At 35.7% G+C, this 19,231-nt stretch overlaps 1 protein-coding gene and 1 pseudogene across 1 annotated transcript in view; both read right to left on the reverse strand.

Annotated features, from left to right (window-relative positions):
• Positions 1-19,231, reverse strand: part of CSMD1 (CUB and Sushi multiple domains 1) — a 2,654,573-nt gene that overhangs the window by 356,681 nt on the left and 2,278,661 nt on the right. The window contains exon 38 of the mRNA XM_069065406.1: positions 216-334. Within this exon, the coding sequence (XP_068921507.1) occupies positions 216-334 (119 nt within the window). The remainder of the gene's footprint in view (positions 1-215; positions 335-19,231) is intronic.
• On the reverse strand, positions 7,204-7,902 carry LOC138144122 (ran-specific GTPase-activating protein pseudogene; annotated as a pseudogene).

Here is a 19,231-nt window from a genome sequence, read left to right on the forward strand (position 1 = left end):
CTACTTTTTCTCATGACAAAGAGCATATATTGATGGAACAGCTGCCCATGTTTATGGTATAATGTTTAACTACAAAATTGAACAAAGTCTAAGAGCAATAGTTTATTTAGGCTGATCTACCTACCAGGTTCACTTAGCCCAGTGGTCTATGGATTTAAATGAACTAATGACCACAAGATAAGCCCTTCCAAGGAGAATGAAATGCAAAAGAGTACCTGCAATGTGTATCCTGGCTCACATTGGAAGTAGAGAACATCATTCACCATGTACCTATCTCCTATTTTGATGCCATTGCTAGGAAGCACTGGTTCTTGGCATGCTGCAAGGCCAACAGCTGCAAAAACAAAAGCAGAAATAATGAGACATTTAAGAACCATTTGCCCTGTCTTCTCAAACAGAATAAGGTTTCCCTTCTAGTCATTAACTTCTACAGGAGGAAAAGAGAAAATGTAACTAGACTTCACTGAATTTCACAGATGGAACTCATATATAGCTTCCTCATCTGTAAAATGAAGGTGTTGGATTCATGGATCTATAATGTCCCTTCTAATGGTAAAATTATTCTATGACTTAGTTGGACTATATTAATTGGTTCCTAAGCCATATTGTAATAAAAAGAAGGTACAGTTTAACTTAAATTAAGCTGTATAATTTCATAAGGTGAATTCAAATCGAGAAACATTTTTAATCACATACCACACTCAAGTCTTTGTGCTAGAAATACAAAAAAGAAACACAAAATAAAACAATACCTGCCCTCAAACAGCTCAAAATCTAATGGAAGAATATAATATATGCAACAAGCAGGTCAACTACCATTTATTAAGCACCTACTATGTACGAGGCTCCGTGCTAAGTACTGTAGATACAGAGAAAGGAAAAAAAATCTCTGCTTACAATCTAAAGGGATAGATAATAGCCAAACCATTGGGTTCACATGAGATATAAAAAGGCTAAATCAGAAATAATCGAAGTAAGAGAAATAAAACAAAACAATGTAGAGAGAACTAAATAGATTCGGAGTAAGGGGATCAGGCCTGGAATCCTAGGCTTCTGGCAAATTAACTCTGTGCCTGGACATGTTCTTTCCCCTCCCTATCCCTCAATTTTATCACCTATCAAATGAAAGAGTTGTACTATGATCTCTAAGATTCTTTTAAAATTTTGACTCCTGTGATCTTACGAAATGCTGAAGATGACCTTATTCCCCAAAAGTGAATTTTATGTTGGGAATTTCAAATACTGAGGAAAATCTTTTGGGGAAATTTTAAGGCAGTGAAGAATAAAGGAATTAGCACTCAACTCAAATTCAGAAAACTTGGTTCAACTACCAAGTTTGTTATTAACTTGATTCTGGAAGTCATTCCTCTTTTCTGGTCCCAGAGTTTTTTTCATCTGTACAATAAGGGAGCTAGAACTAAAATATCCCTTAAACTCTTCCCAGATTTTATGTTCCATGAAATAAATCATTCTAAGCAGGAATACTGTTAAATCATACTAGGTCTGCCTGCTATGCCCATGTCGACTGCTGGCCCTAATCAAGGACATCATAAATACTGTTTTAATGCAATCATCAAAATGCAATCGGAATACCCCCAAAAAAGTGTTCTATTGCAATTCACGGATTTTACAAAGGTTTATACATTGTACATATGTGTTCTCTCTTGCATTATTTACTGGAGAATAATTTTAGATATTTATATATTTTGAATATTTAGATATTCTGAATTGGGCGGTCTAACAAACTTGTCATCAAGCTTCTGGTCTAGCAAAATGGTTTTAAAATAATGAACTTATCAAAAAGAACAGTATCCTAATTGGACTGAAAATAGTTTAAAACCTTATCTACTCCCAATAATAAAAAGTGAAAGTTATGAATCAGAACACAATCATAGAGATTATCAGTTTCTTGGGAATTCATAAGAGACAGTGTTTTAAAAACAGTGAATAAAATTCAAAGGCAAGACTAGTTTTATGCCTTGTAAAAGAGAAAGACTTTGCAACACATGATACAACATTTAGCTAACATTCTGTCAGTAGATATAAGAGCACTTTTATCAGGGACAGAATTGGATTATATGATCAGGTGCAGCTAGATGGCCAAACAGAGACCTGGACATAAAGACAGGAGGATCTGAGTTCAAAAGCAGCTTCAGATTCATACTAGCTGTGCAACAAAACTAGGTAAGTCATTTAAACCTCTGTCTTAGTATTTTTTTAATTAATAAATTTTTAGTTTTCAACATTTATTTCCGTAAGATTTTGAGCTGTAAATTTTCTCCCCTGCTCTCCCCTCCCCCTCAAATGGCATGCAATCTGATATAAGTTCTACATATACATTCATATTAAACACATTTTCACATTAGTCGTGTTGTAAAGAAGAATTAGAAACGAGAGGAACCATGAGAAAGAAGAAATGAGAGAGAGAGAGAGAGAGAGAGAGAGAGAGAGAGAGAGAGAGAGAGAGAGAGAGAGAGAGAATACTAGGCTTCAATCAGCACTCGATATTTATTTTTCTAAAAGTAGACAGCATTTTATATAGCAAGTCTTTTGGAGTTGTCTTAGATCCTTGTATTGCTGAGAAAAGCTAAATCTATCAAAGTTAATCATCACCCAATGTTGTTGTTACTGTGTACAACTTTATCTTGGTTCTGCTCACTTCACTCAGCATCAGTCCATGTAGGTCTTTCCAAGCTTTTCTGAAGTCTGCCTGCTCATCATTTCTTATGGTACAATAGTATTCCATTACATTCTTATACCACAACTTGTTCAGCCATTCCCCAATTGATGGGCATCCCCTCAATTTTCAGTTCTTGGTCACCACAAAGAAAGATGCTATAAATATTTTTGTAGCTGTAGGTCCTTTTCCCACTTTTATGATCTCTTTGGGATACAGATCTAGAAGCAGTATTGCTGGGTCAAAGATGGTATGCACTATTATAGCCTTTTGGGCATGGTTCCAAATTGCTCTCCAGAATGGTTGGATCAGTTTGCAACTCCACCAACATTAGTGTTCTAATTTTCCCACATCCTCAACATTTCTTATTTTCTTGTTTTATATTAGACAATCTGATAGATGTAATATGGTACCTCAGAGTTGTTTTGATTTACATTTCTTTAAGCAATAGTGATTTAGAGCATTTTTTCATATGACTATAGATAATCTTTCTTTCTTTTTTTTTTTTTTTGCTTTTTGGAGGGGAGAAGGTAGGGCAGTTGGGGTTAAGTGACTTGCCCAAGGTTACATGGCTAGTAAGTGTTAAGTGTCTGCGGCCGGATTTGAACTCAGGTTCTCCTGACTCCAGGGCTGGTGTTCTATTCACTGTGCCACCTAGCCACCCCTAGATAATTAATTTCTTTATCTGAAAACTGCCTGTTCATATCCTTTGACCATTTATCAATTGGGGAATTACTTATATTCTATATAAGTCAGACTCAGTATTTTAGAAATGTCTCAGCTTTGAAGATAATAATAGACCTAATTTCCAGAATTATAGTGAGAATAAATGGTTATAAAACACTTTGCAAACCTTAAAGCACTATATAAATGCTATTATACTAGTATATAAAGAAGACAGATCAAAACACAAATATGTAAATGTAGGAAGGATTATCACAAAGTTTATTGTGAATACTCCTTAGAAAATATAATTCTAAATTTTATGAAAAGAGATCTAGATAAACTTTCTGGGTTTTTTAAAGTGAGTTTGCTTTTTGCAAGTTTTGCAATCATTTACAGAACAAGTTCCTTTTCTTAGTACTAAAACAACAGGGGATGCAAATAGTCTTCTTTCCAGGTAATCATGTTAATAACATAATGTCTGAGTCAGGGAACTGAATTAGAAAGCCCTATGAACCCACGACACACACACTTCATTACAAGTTAAGGTATAGAGACTAGAGAATAGGTGAAAATGAAAATTAGAAGTTCATGTAGCTTAACTTCCTGTGAAATCAGTAATAAAGGAAATATATGTTAAATAAATGTAAAATATTAGGTCCAAAAAATCTAAAACAACTTGAACTGGTTTAGTAACTCTCTCAGGCAATATCTATTTCTCTAGGAGGAGAATGCACATACATTCATGACCACACTGAAAGCCCTCTTGATGACTTCATTCTACTTGCTGCCTATTAAATACTTTCTTTCTCCAAACAATGTGATGAGACAAGCGTGATAGCCTTGTATAATTATACAATTATCCAGATGGTCTCAATTACCTAAAAATGCCCTCCAAACATCATTGGTATCCACAGCCAACACAACAACAAGGCAAAAAACTTTCCACTGACCATTCATAGGAAGTGTTAGTGCTTGTCATTAAAACATGTTGATTAAATACACTAGGATTTTCTTGAGGATTTGGAAAGCAGAGGGGTACTATATTAAATGCCATAAATTAGAGCATATTATAAAATAAGATTTTCCAATGAAACTTATGTGAATTTTAAATGTGGATACAGGGCCCACTTAAGTATTTCACTCCTTCAAGGACCCACAATCTCATCAGGGTTCATATTGCTATGGTATTTGATAAACATCTCTAACAGACACTGTGACTGGGGGAGAAGGGAGGGGCAGAGAGTGCAAAGAGGAGGTTAATTAATCACCTTGAGGCAATTCTAGTGATGAGTCTCTTTGAATTTAGGTAGACCTTCTTTGGGTAAAGTCTATTCCCAGGTTCAAACTCAAAATCTGTCCACCTTGGTAATATAGGTCCTACCAGAACATGTGCTTCACTGTTATTATCTGTAAATTCTCAGGCTTATCTCTGTGATATGATGAAGCACTTTATAAAACAAAAAACATAAAGCAATACTTTCTACAATAATGTACAGATGATCCAATTAATGTATAGTATAGTGGCTAGAATTTATAGTAAAGGCTCTCTTCTGTTATTTTTAACTTCAATAGTTAATAGTAAATTGATGAATTTAAAATATAAAGGCATAGAAATGGATTTTCTCATATTTATAAAGACATATTTTTTGGTCAGTACACAGAGTAGATGTAAACTTAGATTCCTTCTACACTAGGGGAAACATCTCAAATACTTGGCTATAACTGTATAAACTTTTACCAATGTAACTTCTCTAAAAAGGAATAAACTGATATTACCCCAGTTTTTCAGGTATCTCAAATCACTCCCCAAAATGTACCCTGTGCTCCAGCCAAATTAGACCACTCTCCTGCCCAGCTAAATAAAAAGTTATTCTCATACCTCTCAGTTTTTGCTCAGACTTCTTAGTCCTGGAATGCCCCCTGTTCCCACTTCTCACAGACCATATCAGAAGACAGTTCCTTCAAGAAATCATCTGCAAACCCCAACTATCATAATAATCTTGCCCTTCCTGACATATAGCATTACTGTAGCTCTCTAAATTTACTACACATGTAATATTGGTTGTTACAATATCTGTATCAGTGTCAATAAGTCTCATTTGACTGTGAGCAACGTAAGAGAAGAGATAATGTCTTATATCAAATTTATATCTTCAGCATCTAATATGATTCTCTGAACATATATTATAAATGTTAATTAATTTATATAATAAATGTTAATATGAGTATTAAAATTTAAAGAAAAGATAACTGATAAAGAGATCAGAACACAAAAAGTAAAAGTAGTCAGTTAGCAAACATTTATTAAGCACTTATAATTTTCTAGGCACTGTTCTAAGCTAAACAAAGGTAGAAGGCAGCACCTACTATCTAGAACTTCACAGTCTAATGGAGATTATATGCAAATAAGCTATATACAGGATTTATTGAAATCATCAACAGTGGAAAGAAAAATATTAAGGAAAATTGAGAAAGATTTCCTATGGAAGGTGGAATTTTAGCTAGGACTTGAAGGAAGCCAAGAGGTGGTGGAGATGTGGAGAAATTTCCAATCATGGAGGACAGCCAGAGAAAATTCTCAGAGTTGGGAGATAGAATGTCTTGTTCAAGGAAAAGCAAGGTTAGTGTCTCTGGATCACAGAATAAGTGGGAGGGGCATAAAGTGCAAGAAAACTGGAAAGTGGGAGCTAAAGAGCAGATTATGAAGGACTTTGCATGATAGCCACTGGAGTTTACCAAATAGTATGTGTGCGTGCTGGGGGTATGCAGGTGGTTAGAACTGTGCTTTTATGAAGATCATTTTGAAAGCTAACTAGAGGATGGACCACAATGGAGAGAAACTTGCATAAGTTGGTGGACCAATCAGCAGGCTATTGAAAGAGTCTAGGTATGATGTAAAAAGTGGGGAGGGCCTATACCAGCGTAGTGGTAAAGTCAGAGGATAAAAAGAGGCATATAGGAGAGATGTTATGAAGGCAAGAGTGACATGATTTTATAATAGATTAAATATGGGGGGGGGTAAGAGAGTAAAGAGTTCATGATGAAACCTATTTAATTATTGTGATCCTGAGTGGCTGAGAAAAAGGTGATAACAAAAAAATAACAGAGAGGTTAGGAAAAGAAGAGAATTTTGAAGAAAATATAATGAGTTCAGTTTTTGGACATGTTGCATTTTTTTTTCTATTTTTAGTCTTCTTTCACCCTCAAATGTCCTTGGTATAACTTGGCTTAGATGAACATCATGTTAAGCTTTCCTTAGACTAGTTTTACCCTTCACTATTTCCTCTTTATGAGAAAAATTTATTAAAAATCCTGTATTTTACATTTTTTTAGTAAGATTTTACAGATTAATTTACATTCTAACTGTTAGGGCTTTGAAAACCACCTCTCTCATAAGGCAAGTCTAGGTAAATTGTCTACTAAGGTGATCAAGTTCATTTACTCTTTTTGTTGTAGCAATTCAATTACACTGTAGAACTTCTGGATGGAATTAGTAAAGTTGGTAGCAGTATCATTTCTGTTGTCCACTTCTCCTTTACATTTTTTCCATAGCCTGTTTAACTGAGTTAAACGTGTTTTAGTTGCATGCCATATCTTTTCTACACAACTATTTTCTCATCTTTTTTTTTCTGCAGCTTTCTAATGTTTTATTCATTGTTTTGGATGTACTATAAATAAGTGCTTCTACAATGGAAAAGAATGTTATAAGCACAGTACATGTAACTGGAAATGGGTTTTCTGAAGACATCTTGGAAAGTATAAAAGCTCAGAAAACAATATGGAGGGTAGAATTCAGTTTTTTATAAAAAGCCCCTTGTTAAAAAATAAATTAAGAAAGAAGGTGAGGTCCACAAGATGATTTATTGCAGTAACTCCTCGTCCCGGGCCTCGGTGTCCTCGTCCTGGGCCTTGGTGTCCTCGTCCTGGGCCTTGGTGTTCTTCTTGGGTGCCTCGGGGCTCTCAAGCTCTTGGCTACCCGCCTTCTCCTCCCTCACCCACAGCTTCGAGAACTTCTCTATCGCTTTATCGGTGCTGCTCTCTTTACCTGCTCCTGGTCTCTTGCCTCTTTCTTCTATCTCGTTTCTACATTCCTCAAATTTTGTCTTAAATTTCTGGGCATTTTCTGCATTTAGGAATCGAATGGCCAGCACTTCGGGCTTGGGGCTTTCATCAGCAAAGTCGGCGTGCGTGTTCCAGACCCAGGCCCTGTCACAGCCTGCACTGGGCTTTAGCTCCATCAGGGGTGTTATATAGTGATTCGCACAGATCTTCAGAGTTTTGTCCCTTCTCATGAGGAGGCGAATGGTCCCTTTCTTCTTGTGTTTCAACAGCTTCACATCACCTGTCCCTCGTTCTTTCCATTCCGGAAGGCCATTGGAAGATGCAAATCGGTACAGCTTGGCTCTCATCTTAAAGAGCACTTCTTCATCTTCTTCAAGGGTCTTGATCTGCTGCCGAGGAAGGGACACTACGGGCTCAAACTGGGGATCACCGGTCCGGTCATCCACACTCTCTGAGGAGGTGTCGCGTTCTTCATGAGCATTCTCGGCAGCCGCCATTGGAGAGGGAGGTGAAATGAGGCGGCAGAGTTAGGTCAGGTTGGGGCGGGGCGGGGCGGGTCACGTGGGGGCGGGTGCGCACTTTCAAGGGGCACTGACGCCCCCTGGTCCCGCTCCTACCCCAGCATAGCCCCGCCCCTTTACACCCCCCCCCCCCCGCAGCGGCGGGAAACATCCCTCCCCTTTCTTATTTAATTTCTGATCATAGTTCTAACAAGTTGATGATCAGATGATTATAGATTACATTTGAACCCCAAATCCTGAGGTATTTACGAAGAGAGTAGAAATAGCACTAAGGAGAAGAAAGATAGGAGGCAGAGATGGATATTATCAAGTAAATAGAGAGGAAATCTGAGGTAGAGGTGATAAAATTTTGAGAGTACTGAATGACTCAGTTGTAGTAAGGTATCTGTAGGAGGTGAAGATAACAGCATTGTAAAAAAAAAAAAAAGTAACCAAGAAAACATGAACAACTACGAAAGTGTATGTCCATTTTCCCATTTATTCACAATCTTTATCAGGGTCATCTAAATATAAATAATACATATAAATACCTCAATAAGGGTATTATTAGAAAATAAGAAGATTTTTGAAAATAACATTCAAAACCAGAACATATCTTTACCATCTTATAACTGACTAAAGATGGAGAACAAAATAAGATACCTTGTGCTTATTGTTTTATTATGAAAATGCATTCAACACAGGAGAACAAAGTGCCCCCTTAAAGACTCTTAAAATAAGATGTCTTCTATCCATATATTAAAATTATATGAGATTCTATAGATGTACCAATAGAAATAATCATCATTAAATATTCTGATAATATATATAAGGAGAAACATAAAATAGGAAGATGTATGACTGTCAAAATATTTCACACTGTGATAGAGGAGATATATTGAAGAATTAGTCAATCAACAAGTATTTATTAAGTGCTTATTACGTACTAGGAACTGCATTAAGTGTAGAGGTTATAAAGGCAAAAACATAGTAGCTGCCTAAATTAAGGGACTTTGTTTAAATGCTGTGCTTGTTAACAAAGAATATACATTTTAATGGGAGAAACAATATATAAACAACTATATTCAGACTTTATAAATACCTAGATACCAAGAAGTCTACTGTAGCTGCATCATAGTTTGTGGAGGGGAATAAAATGTAGGTAGGAAGGAGCAAGGTTGAGAAGAGCTTTAAAATCCAATGAGGATAAAGGCATTCCCTGTGAATGGTGAGGTCTTCCAGATGTTCTAGTTTGCAAATGACATTGTTTTCATTCAAGCTCTAAGACATTACAGAACCTCCTGCAAGAAATCTGTAGTCATTTAAATGAGTTTCACTTGTCTGTCCACACAGGAAAAATCAAACATGAAAAATTACAACATGAAAATAAATGGACAATCTTTTGGGGTCTAATAGATGAACAATAAGCTGGATCTGGTGTAGAAAGAAGTACAGGATATATTTCCTTTGGGAAATTGCAAAACACTTGTAACAAACCTAAATATGACACAACAAAAAATGTCCCTATTTCCAATTCAAAGATTTACCAGATTTGAGAACTTGGATGCCACTAACTCCAAAGGACTCCTGTGTATCACATAGAGCATAATGGAAAGGTGGGTGTGAAAGGAGTGCATCATATAACCAATAAGGAACTCTGATAATCAGGAAAATGAAAACAATTTTTCTCGGGTTTCTAATTAAGCAAGACTGTCAGGCATGCTAAATGTCAAAGGTGGCTACTAGTTTTGAAAATATATTTGGAACAAATATAATCTATATATGAATACATAAGATATATAAATTTATGAGAAGACAAGACAACCTGCATTCTGGGAGTTGATGCTCTTATTATCCTCATTTTCCAGATGAGGATTTAACCACAATGCTAAAACAACATGCCTGATCCTTGTCACACAACAAATGTGTAAAGTAGAAAGTAAAGGTAATAATACTAATAATAAAGCTAGCATTTATATAGTATTTTAAGGTTTGCAAAGCATTGTACCTACATAATCTAATTTATACTCATATCAATCCTGAGTGTTAGGTGCTATTATTATCCTTATTTTACATATGAGGAAGCTGAGGCTGAAAGAGTATATAAGTCATGGCCAGGGTCACATAGTGATTGTCCAAAACAGAATTTGAATTCAGGAATCCAAGTTGAGTTTTCTATCTACTGTGTTACCTTGTTGTCTGATCTTCCTTATGAATGTTTTAGTGAATTTACATACTAATTTGAGACAACAAAATACTCAGATTAAATTGAAAAACTTAATACTTATAGGCCTAAATCAAATCAAGACATAAAAAGCCTAAATTAAGGGACTTTGTTTAAATGCTGTGCTTGTTAACAAAGAATACACATAATCCTATTCAGTTGCTATAATTTGCATTCATTCTAGTATACTGATACATGATAAATGCATAATACAAAACTCTCCGTTGTAGATTTTTGGCCATGGAAAGAAACAATTGTGCTATTTATTTTCTAGATCTTTAGGGAAATGGATAAGCATGGAAACATGATTCACCTTCTAATTTATTTTCATATTGATGTTCTTAGGAATGCTTTCTTTGATCTTCATGGTCAATAGCAGTTTTATACTGACAGGAAACTAACATGATATCTACATTACTTGGCAAATATGTGTATATATACATATATATTTGTATGTATATATATTTCCACAATATTTTCAAAATATTTGAAATGAATGAATGAAAAAATCATTTTAATAAAGTGCTAAGGACTTTGGTAAGAGCTGTCCTTCTTGGGTCTTCAGTAACTGTGACTGTGGCACTTGTAGGAGCAGTTGCCAGACTGTATCTCCAATAAGTTTTGATTCTCAGGATGATGGCTGAGGATACTGAGTTGGAAGGAATCTTAATCACAAGGCTTTTGGATTCCGGGTCCTTGGTTGTTTCCAACAGAGTCTGAGGCAAAATTGAGGTCAAGGTGGTGGTACTGGTTTGACTAGCCTGACTCTCCCTCAGGGTATCTTCTACTACTGGTACAATGATTTGCCTGACCTAAGAGCTGTCAGTTGAAAGGTGTGGAGGAGTTGCTTCCAAAGACAATGGTTATAGGGGCAGATTTGGAAGAGGCATTGGTGTTCTGGGCAGTCTTGCCATTCCCAGGTTCCTATCCTTATCTGTCTCCTGTGGCAATTGGTCAATAGTTAGCTGCTAGTGGTGATGAGAAAGGCCCTCTCTCCACAATGATTTCTGCCCTCAGTAACGTCTGTGGCATACCTTGTTACTCTAATTAAAATTACTTTAAGACTTGGAATTAATAATTTCTTCTAACCAAAGAAGTGCAGCATATAATTGTTCACAATGAAATCCAAGCTCATTAGGTCATTGTCAAGACAATAACTTAATGGATTGTGAGATCAAACATTTTACTTTACCAGGAAGGGAACAGATTTACCTGGTAGCACTATGAATGGGTGCATAAGATTTTTAAATAGAACTCATCAGCACTTGAACAAGATGTTTAAGTCAAAAGGCAGGAAGAAAACGAATGGACATATGGCAGAGAAAAACCTAGAGGTCTGGAAAGATATGTCATTTTGGAAATTATCTGAAATTATATACACAATAAAATATCACATTAGATGAGGTTTTAGTTCAGGTCCTCCTGACTCCAGGCTGGCACTTTACTCACTGCACCACCTAGCCACCCTAGCATACATGACTTTTAAAATATCTTTCTACCAGTGTGTCTAACTGATTAGCAATCAATACATAATTATAACCCCTTGTATATTAATCATCAAATTTGTATTGAACATTTTTGATGTACAAGGGCATATAGTAGATGCTATAAGGAATACAGAAAAAAATATATATATATGATAGGTTTTCTGACTTTAAGGACTTTGTCATATAACTAGCGAATACCTCTACTTTAAGGATCGGCGATTTTATTGATGTGAAAATTTCTTACATAAAAATAAAATTACAGAGACTGAATTGGAAGGAACTTGAAAAAATCCTTTCTCTGTCACACTCAAGTAGCTATATTGCTTAAAGATCATTATAGTGAAGGGGAACCTACCGCTGCTGCTGGTTCTTAATTTTTTTTTGTGTAAAATGGCCCCCTTTCCAAATGTTTATAAATGCATAAAATAAAAACACATAGGCTTACAAAGGAAGTTATATGTTAGTGACAATAAAGATGTATTTTTTTTCCCCATCCAAATTGATAGGCCCCTGAAAAGGTCCACGAACCCAGGTTAAGAATTCCTGGTTCATCATTTAGATGAATCCTGTTCATTGTTGGATATCTCTAGTCATTAGAGGAAAAAGTTTTCCTTCATTTCTGACCTCTGGGGTCCTGTTGAACAACATTAGTTCATTCTCCAAATGAAAACTCTTCAAATATCTGAAGACAGCAATAACACCTCCTATCTCATGTCCTCCAGATTATATTACCTAATTCTTCTAGCAATTCTCTATGATCCCAACTTCTTCTTACTTTTGCAGACTATTTCCTTGAGTTAGATAAATGATAGATACACAGACAGACAGATAAATAGATAGATCTATAGATAGGCAAACAGTTTGGTAGATAAGTAGATAGGCTGATAGATATTACTAGATATACTAGGCAATCATTTAATGATAGCCTCTTCTATCCAAACTTTCTTAGACCTTCCTCTCACTGACAGACATACAGAACATATAAGCCTTACTGGATTGTTAAGAATATATTGGAACTTTTACTAAACTGGCATATCCTTTAAGAACCTAAAGGCACTAGGAAGCCAAGATGGTGGACTACAAGGAAACAGTTTATGCTAGCTCTTCACCAAACCTTCTCCATAAAGATCTAGAAATGCACCAGACTAAATTCTAATATGAAAACCCAAGAAAAAAATCATAGTGAATGATTTTTTTTTTCCCCACAATCCAGGATGTCAAAGGGAAACAAAAAAGAAAGGTCTTTCTAAACTGGGAATGGGGTGTGCACAGGAGTGCACACTGTGAGGAGTATTCCGGCTTTCAGAGAATGAAAAAATACAGAGAATGGGCACCAAGGCATGAAGCTTTACAGCAGAAAGAGATCCCAGGGGATCCCTGAACTAATACAGTATGCAGAAATAAGCACCCTCTGGTATTTCTATAGCTCGCAACCCAGTTTCAGGTCATATAGGACCTAAAGTCCTCATCAAACAAAAAGGCTTTAGTAAAAATATAGCAAATATAATATACATAAATACCAAATAAGTGACACCAGAAAAAAAATGCTAAAAGATCACTTAGAGGACAGTAGCACAAGAAGGCACAACTTAAGCTTGTAATTAAAAAGATTGGAAGATACATAAAATGCTTACCATCATAAGATTTTGGATGAAGATCAGAGAAGCAGCATATATGTAAAGGTAGGAATTCATTAGGTAGCTACTTGCTTAGTAGACAGAATGCTGGGCAACAAGATGTGGGTTTGAGTCATGCCTCTGATACATAACTACCTGTGTGACCCTGGCAAGTCACTTAACCTTTAGTATCTGTCAAATAGGATAATAACAGTAACCCCCTCATGGAGTTCTTGGGAAAATCAAAGAAGGGAAGCTCATGTGAGAGTTTATTAGGGTATGAATGGTCTATAATCTCTATCAGTGGACAGAGTAACCAAATTAATAAAATTACTTCCCTTTCAAGTAATTTTAGTTATTCTTTTTTTAAAGCATATAGAAATGCCATCTTTGATAGGGGGGGACACACGTTTTATAACAAAAAAACAGATAAAACTTGCACAGGACAAAGGCATTTTGTGAAAAACATTAAAAAAAAAAATGGGACCAATAAGAGAATAACAGCCTAAATGTATTTCATACGTAGTATATATTCACTCAATTTTTTAAAAGAGGTTTTTATTTTCATTACCACAAAATTGACTGGATCCTGAGTAAATCTAATATGGATTGTAAGATATGTACCAAAAATGAAAAAAAAAACTACCTGGAATTCACAAGTAGATTAGGTCATATGTGTAAGTTGAATATATGGCTTCTTACAAAACTGAGTTTCAAGGATGCAAAGAAGTACCCAATGCTGAAAATATCCTCTACAATCTGGCTATTAATGATATTAAATCTTAGTATCATCTAATTTTATAGTCTTAAGAGAAACTAGAGAAAGTTTATTCTAATCTCTTTTTTTACAGATAAGGGAATTGAGGCCTAGAGCAGGAAAGAGACAGGTAAGATGCCCTTTATCTTAATTTTTATATCATTATTAAAATGCAAAAACACCTCATCGAAAGATACTACTCTAAGATACTACTGCTATTTATTTTCTTTAGCAAAATGACCTGAAATTCCATTCAAATTTAACTTATTAAGCTGTTCAAAGAAAATACTTCACATGGCTTTAGATTTGACTATAAAATAGATATCACATTCATTCTATTTCTACTCTGTAGTTTGACAGATTTGTGGGAATAGTAGGTACTAAGTAAATAAATTTTTGCTGGTTGATGGTTGAATTGACCAAATAACAGAAGAGAGTCTAGAAAGTTAGAAAAGTACTGCTTGTTTGCTAGATCAAAAAATTAGGGTTCAGTTGTTAGAAACCTGCACATAAAGAGAAATCAGAGGTTGCCTGACAATCTCATAATGTCCTGTATGATTCATGGGGGCAGGGGGAATCTATTAGGAGATTACTTTAATGATCATTAAGTATCTTATTTGCAACTTATTATCAAAATAACTCATAGTCATTGAGTACTTAACTTGTTCAAGATGCTATGTTATTTATCTATCAGTAGGTACAGAGATGCAGTTGAATGCCCGTCTGGCACTTTCTTATATGAAGCCATATCCCCTTCATCCCTTCCATGGTTCAAAGTAATAGAGTTAAGAGATTTGATTATTCTTTTAAGTGTTTAAATCTCTCCTTGTGGCTACGGTTAAAGTGCTATGGCTTTTACTGCAAAGTAAACTTTGCAAAGAAATTGAATCCTCTTATACCTGCTATTTCAAAAATGGCTCAAAAGAGTACTATAAAATCAGTTCAAAGTTTCAATGAAAATAGCAATAAGAAAATTCCATTCATAAATGTTTGATATCTCTACCATCAAGAAAAGCCCCCCTCTCCAAATTGTAATAAAATCAGTATGACCTATCATTCAATAAACATTTACTGAAGACCTAGTATTCTTCAAAGACTGTGGTTCCCCAGATTGGGGATACAAATAAGTGAAATAGGTCCTATTCTTAGAAGCTTAAATTATGTAGTGGGGTGAGGCAGCTAGGTGGCACAGTGAATAGAGTGCTGGCCTTGGAGTCAGGAGGACCTGAGTTCAAATCCAGTCTCAGACACTTAACACACACACACACACAAAAACTAAGCCGTATGACCTTGGGCAAGTCACTTAACCCCAGTTGCCCTACCTTCCACCCTCCAAAAAGCAAATATATATATATATATATATGTATATATGTATATATGTATGTACATACATATATATAAATGTGTTACGTATATTATATATATAGTGGGAGACAACATGTAAATATATAGAAATATCAGAAAAATATATAAAATGGATACAAGATGATTTGGGCAGGGAATATGATAACAACTAAGGCATCAGGAAAAGTTCACAAGGTGCCACTTCAGCACAGTCTTAAAGCAGCCTAAAGATTCTAAGAGGCAGAAGTGCATTCACTGCACTGTATGAGGCCTACTTGATCTGACAGTATGGGTCAGGAAGGGGAATAATATTCAATGAGCTGGAAAGGAAACTGAGTCAGGTTTTTAAGGCTTTTAAATGGCAAAGGAGTTTATCTTCAGTTCTAGAGGTAGTGAGGGTCAAAACAAAGGCATAGGCTATGTAAATAGAGAGAAGGGAATATACACAAGTGATACTGATGTGCCCACTCTGTTCCTGACTTTTATGGACTACAAAATCAAACCTCTACGGCTTGCTCTCTTATCCTAGAACTTCCCTCAGTACCTAGGGCCTCCTCACCCTGGAACATCCTACCACCCCTGAAGTCTGATCATCGTAGAATATCCTTCAACAAGTCCATCCCACTTCTACTAATGGTGAGCTCCTTATGGCTCTTCCATTTTGTGAAAGCACCAGGCCAAGAAACCTTCATTCCTCTCCTGCCCCCATTCCTGAATTTCTGGACTTGAAAGTCACACTTCTGTGCTAAATACTGTCATCTCCTTCCTTTCTGGATCCTTTTATTAAATTTTTAATTGTTGTCTTCCCCCACTAGAATGTAAGCTCTTTGAAGGAAGAGACTATCTTTTTGCTTGTATTTATATCTTCTGTGCTTAGCACCATACAAAGAACATAATAAGAACTTAATAAATGCTTGTTTCCTTTCTTCCTGAAAAGAGGGGTCAAGACAAAGCCTTGAAGTCCACAATTAGTGGATATGCCTCATAAGAAAATTTAACAAAATATCACAAGTCTACAGATTTGGAACTTGAAAGGAACTTAGATGTCAATGAGTACAAATCTCTCATTTTATGGATGAGGATGCTAAAGTCCAGTGAAGTTCAATGACATGCCCAGGGTTACACAGCTATTAAGTATCAGAAGCAGCTTTTCAGCATTACAATGATCCAAGACAATTCCAAAAGACTCATGATGGAAAATGCTATCCACATCTAGAGAAAGAACTGATGGAGTTTGAAAGCAAATGGAAGAATACTATTTTCACATTTTTTGTTTTTTTTTTCATGTTTTTTTTCCTTTTGTTCTATTTTTTCTTTCATAATATGGCTAATGTGGAAATATGTTCTATATGATTGCACATGTATAATCTATATCAGATTGCTTGCTGTCTTGAGGAGGGAAGAAAGAAGTAAAGAGAAAAAAATTTGGAACTCAAAATCTTTCAAAAAATGAATGTTGGAAATTACCTTTACATGTAATTTGAAAAAAATAAAATACTATTATTTTTTTTTAAGTATCAGAAGCAGGATACAAACCCAGGTCTTCCTGATTCTTAGGTCTAATGCTCTTCCCACTATATCATAATGCCTCTGAGAAGAAAGTGGCAGACAGTTTCCATTTTCCATTAGCAGCTCTGCTTGGCTTCTCTCCAGGGAACACCAAGACCACAAGATAAGCTAATCACCAGAAATCCCCATGTAGAATGACTCAGGTTTGGATACCCAGCACCTTTTGTAGTCACCCTCACTTACCTCTCCCTTCTGATTGGAGAGCACAGTATTAAAGTCTTCCTTAAAACCTTCCTTTACAGAGAGCTCATAACCTTCCTCCATTTTCCATTAATAGTTCTACTTGGCTTTTCTGAAATCTGCCTGTTCATCATTCCTTATTGCACAAGAGGATTCCATTACATTCACATACCACAGTTTGTTCAGCCATTCCCCAAATGATGGGCATCCCCTCAATTTCCAATATTTTGCCACTTCAGAAAGGGCTGCTATAAATGCTTTTGTACATCTGGGTCCTTTTCCCATTTTTATGACCTCTTCGACAGACAGACCTAACAGTGGTATTGTCTTACCCAAGGGCATGCACAGTTTGGTTGCCTTTAGGCATAGTTCCAAATTGTTCTCCAGAAAGGTTGGATCATTTTACAACTCTACTAACAGCACATTAGTGTCCCAATTTTCCCACATCTTCTCCTGTCTTTTTCTGTCTGATTAGTCAATCTGATAGTTATGGGGTGGTACTTCAGAATTGTTTCAATTTGCTTATCTCTAATCAAAAGTGATTTAGAGCACTTCTTTATGTGCCTAAAGATAGCTTTGAGTTCTTCATCTGAAAACTTCCTGTTCATAAGTTTTGATCAGTTGGAGAATGGTTTGTATTGTAAATCTGACTAATCTATATATTTGAGAAACGAGGTCTTTATCAGAGAAACTTGCTATAAAAGCTCCTGCCCCATCCCCCAAACAGTTTTGTGCTTTCTTTCTAATCTTGGTTGCATTGGTTTTGTTTGTACAAAAGCTTTTTAACCTAATATAATCAAAATGATCTATTTTGCATTTTTAATGCTCTCTATCTCCTTTGGTCCTGAATTCAGACATGGAGTCTTCCCCAGACTATTCTTTGCTCTTCTAATTTGCTTATGGTGTCACCCTTTACATTTAAATCACACCAAAGGTTTGACACGTCTAACATTTCTAATATTCCATTTACCTCCTTAGTTTCTTTCTTGTTTCTTTTTTTGTTTGGATTTCTAGAATTCTGAGGGGGGAAAGTTGAGGCCCTCCACTAGTAAGATTTTGCTATTTCTTCCTGTAACTCATTTAACTTCTCTCATAAGAATTTGGATGCTATACAATTGGTGCATATATGTCTAGTATTGATATTGCTTCATTGTCTGTGATATCTTTTAGCAAGATGTAGTTTCTTTCTTTATTTCCTTGAATTAGGTCTATTTTTGCTTTTATTTTGTCTGAGATCAAGATTGCCACCCTTGCTTTTTTTTTTTTGCCTTTTTTTTAACATCAGCAGAGCATAAAAGATTTTGATCCAGCCCCTTATCTTTACTCTGTGTGTGTCTCTCTGCTTCAATTGTGTTTTTTGTAAACAACATATTGTAGGATTCTGGGTTTTGATTCACTCAGGTATCTGCTTGTGTTTTTTGGGAGAGTTCATCACATTCACATTTGCAGTTATGATTACTACCTGTGTATTTTCCCCTATCCTATTCTTCCTCCTGTTTGGATTCTCCTTTTATTCTTTCCCTCCTCACTAGTGTTTTGCTTCTGTTTACTACCTCCCCTGATCCACCCCCCCACTTCTGTTAGTCCACACCCCCATTCCTTTACTTGCTCTCCTCCCCTCCTACTTCCCTGTTGGATAAGACTGATTTTTATATTCAACTCACTGTGTATATCATTCCCTCTTTGAGTCAATACTGATGAGAATAGGTTTAAGCAATGCCCATCATCCTCCCTCCCATCTTCCCCTCCATTGTATTAGGTCTTTCACATGTCTTCATATGAAACAATTTACCCTATTCCACCTCTCTCTTATGTACCCATTGTACTCCTTTTTCTCACCCCTTAATTTTTTCATATCATTCCTTCAAACTCACCTTATACCCTTATCATCTGTCTATGTATATATTCCTTCTAGCTATACTATTAGTGACATAATTTTTAAGAATTATAAATATCATCTTCCCATGCAGGGATATAAATAATGTAGCTCTATTGAATCCCTTAGGTTTTCTTTCTCCCTTTTACCTGTTTATGCTTCTCTTGAGTCTTAATCCTGGAGGTCTAATTTTTGGTTTAGTTCTGGTCTTCTTATGAAAGCTTGAAATCCTTCTATTTCATTGAATGACCATTTTTCCTTTAGTATATTATG

This window comes from Petaurus breviceps, unplaced genomic scaffold (genome assembly GCF_028583685.1).
Source record: "Petaurus breviceps papuanus isolate PSGF00001 unplaced genomic scaffold, PetGlider_PUasm1.0 90686, whole genome shotgun sequence".
Lineage (NCBI taxonomy): Eukaryota > Metazoa > Chordata > Mammalia > Diprotodontia > Petauridae > Petaurus > Petaurus breviceps.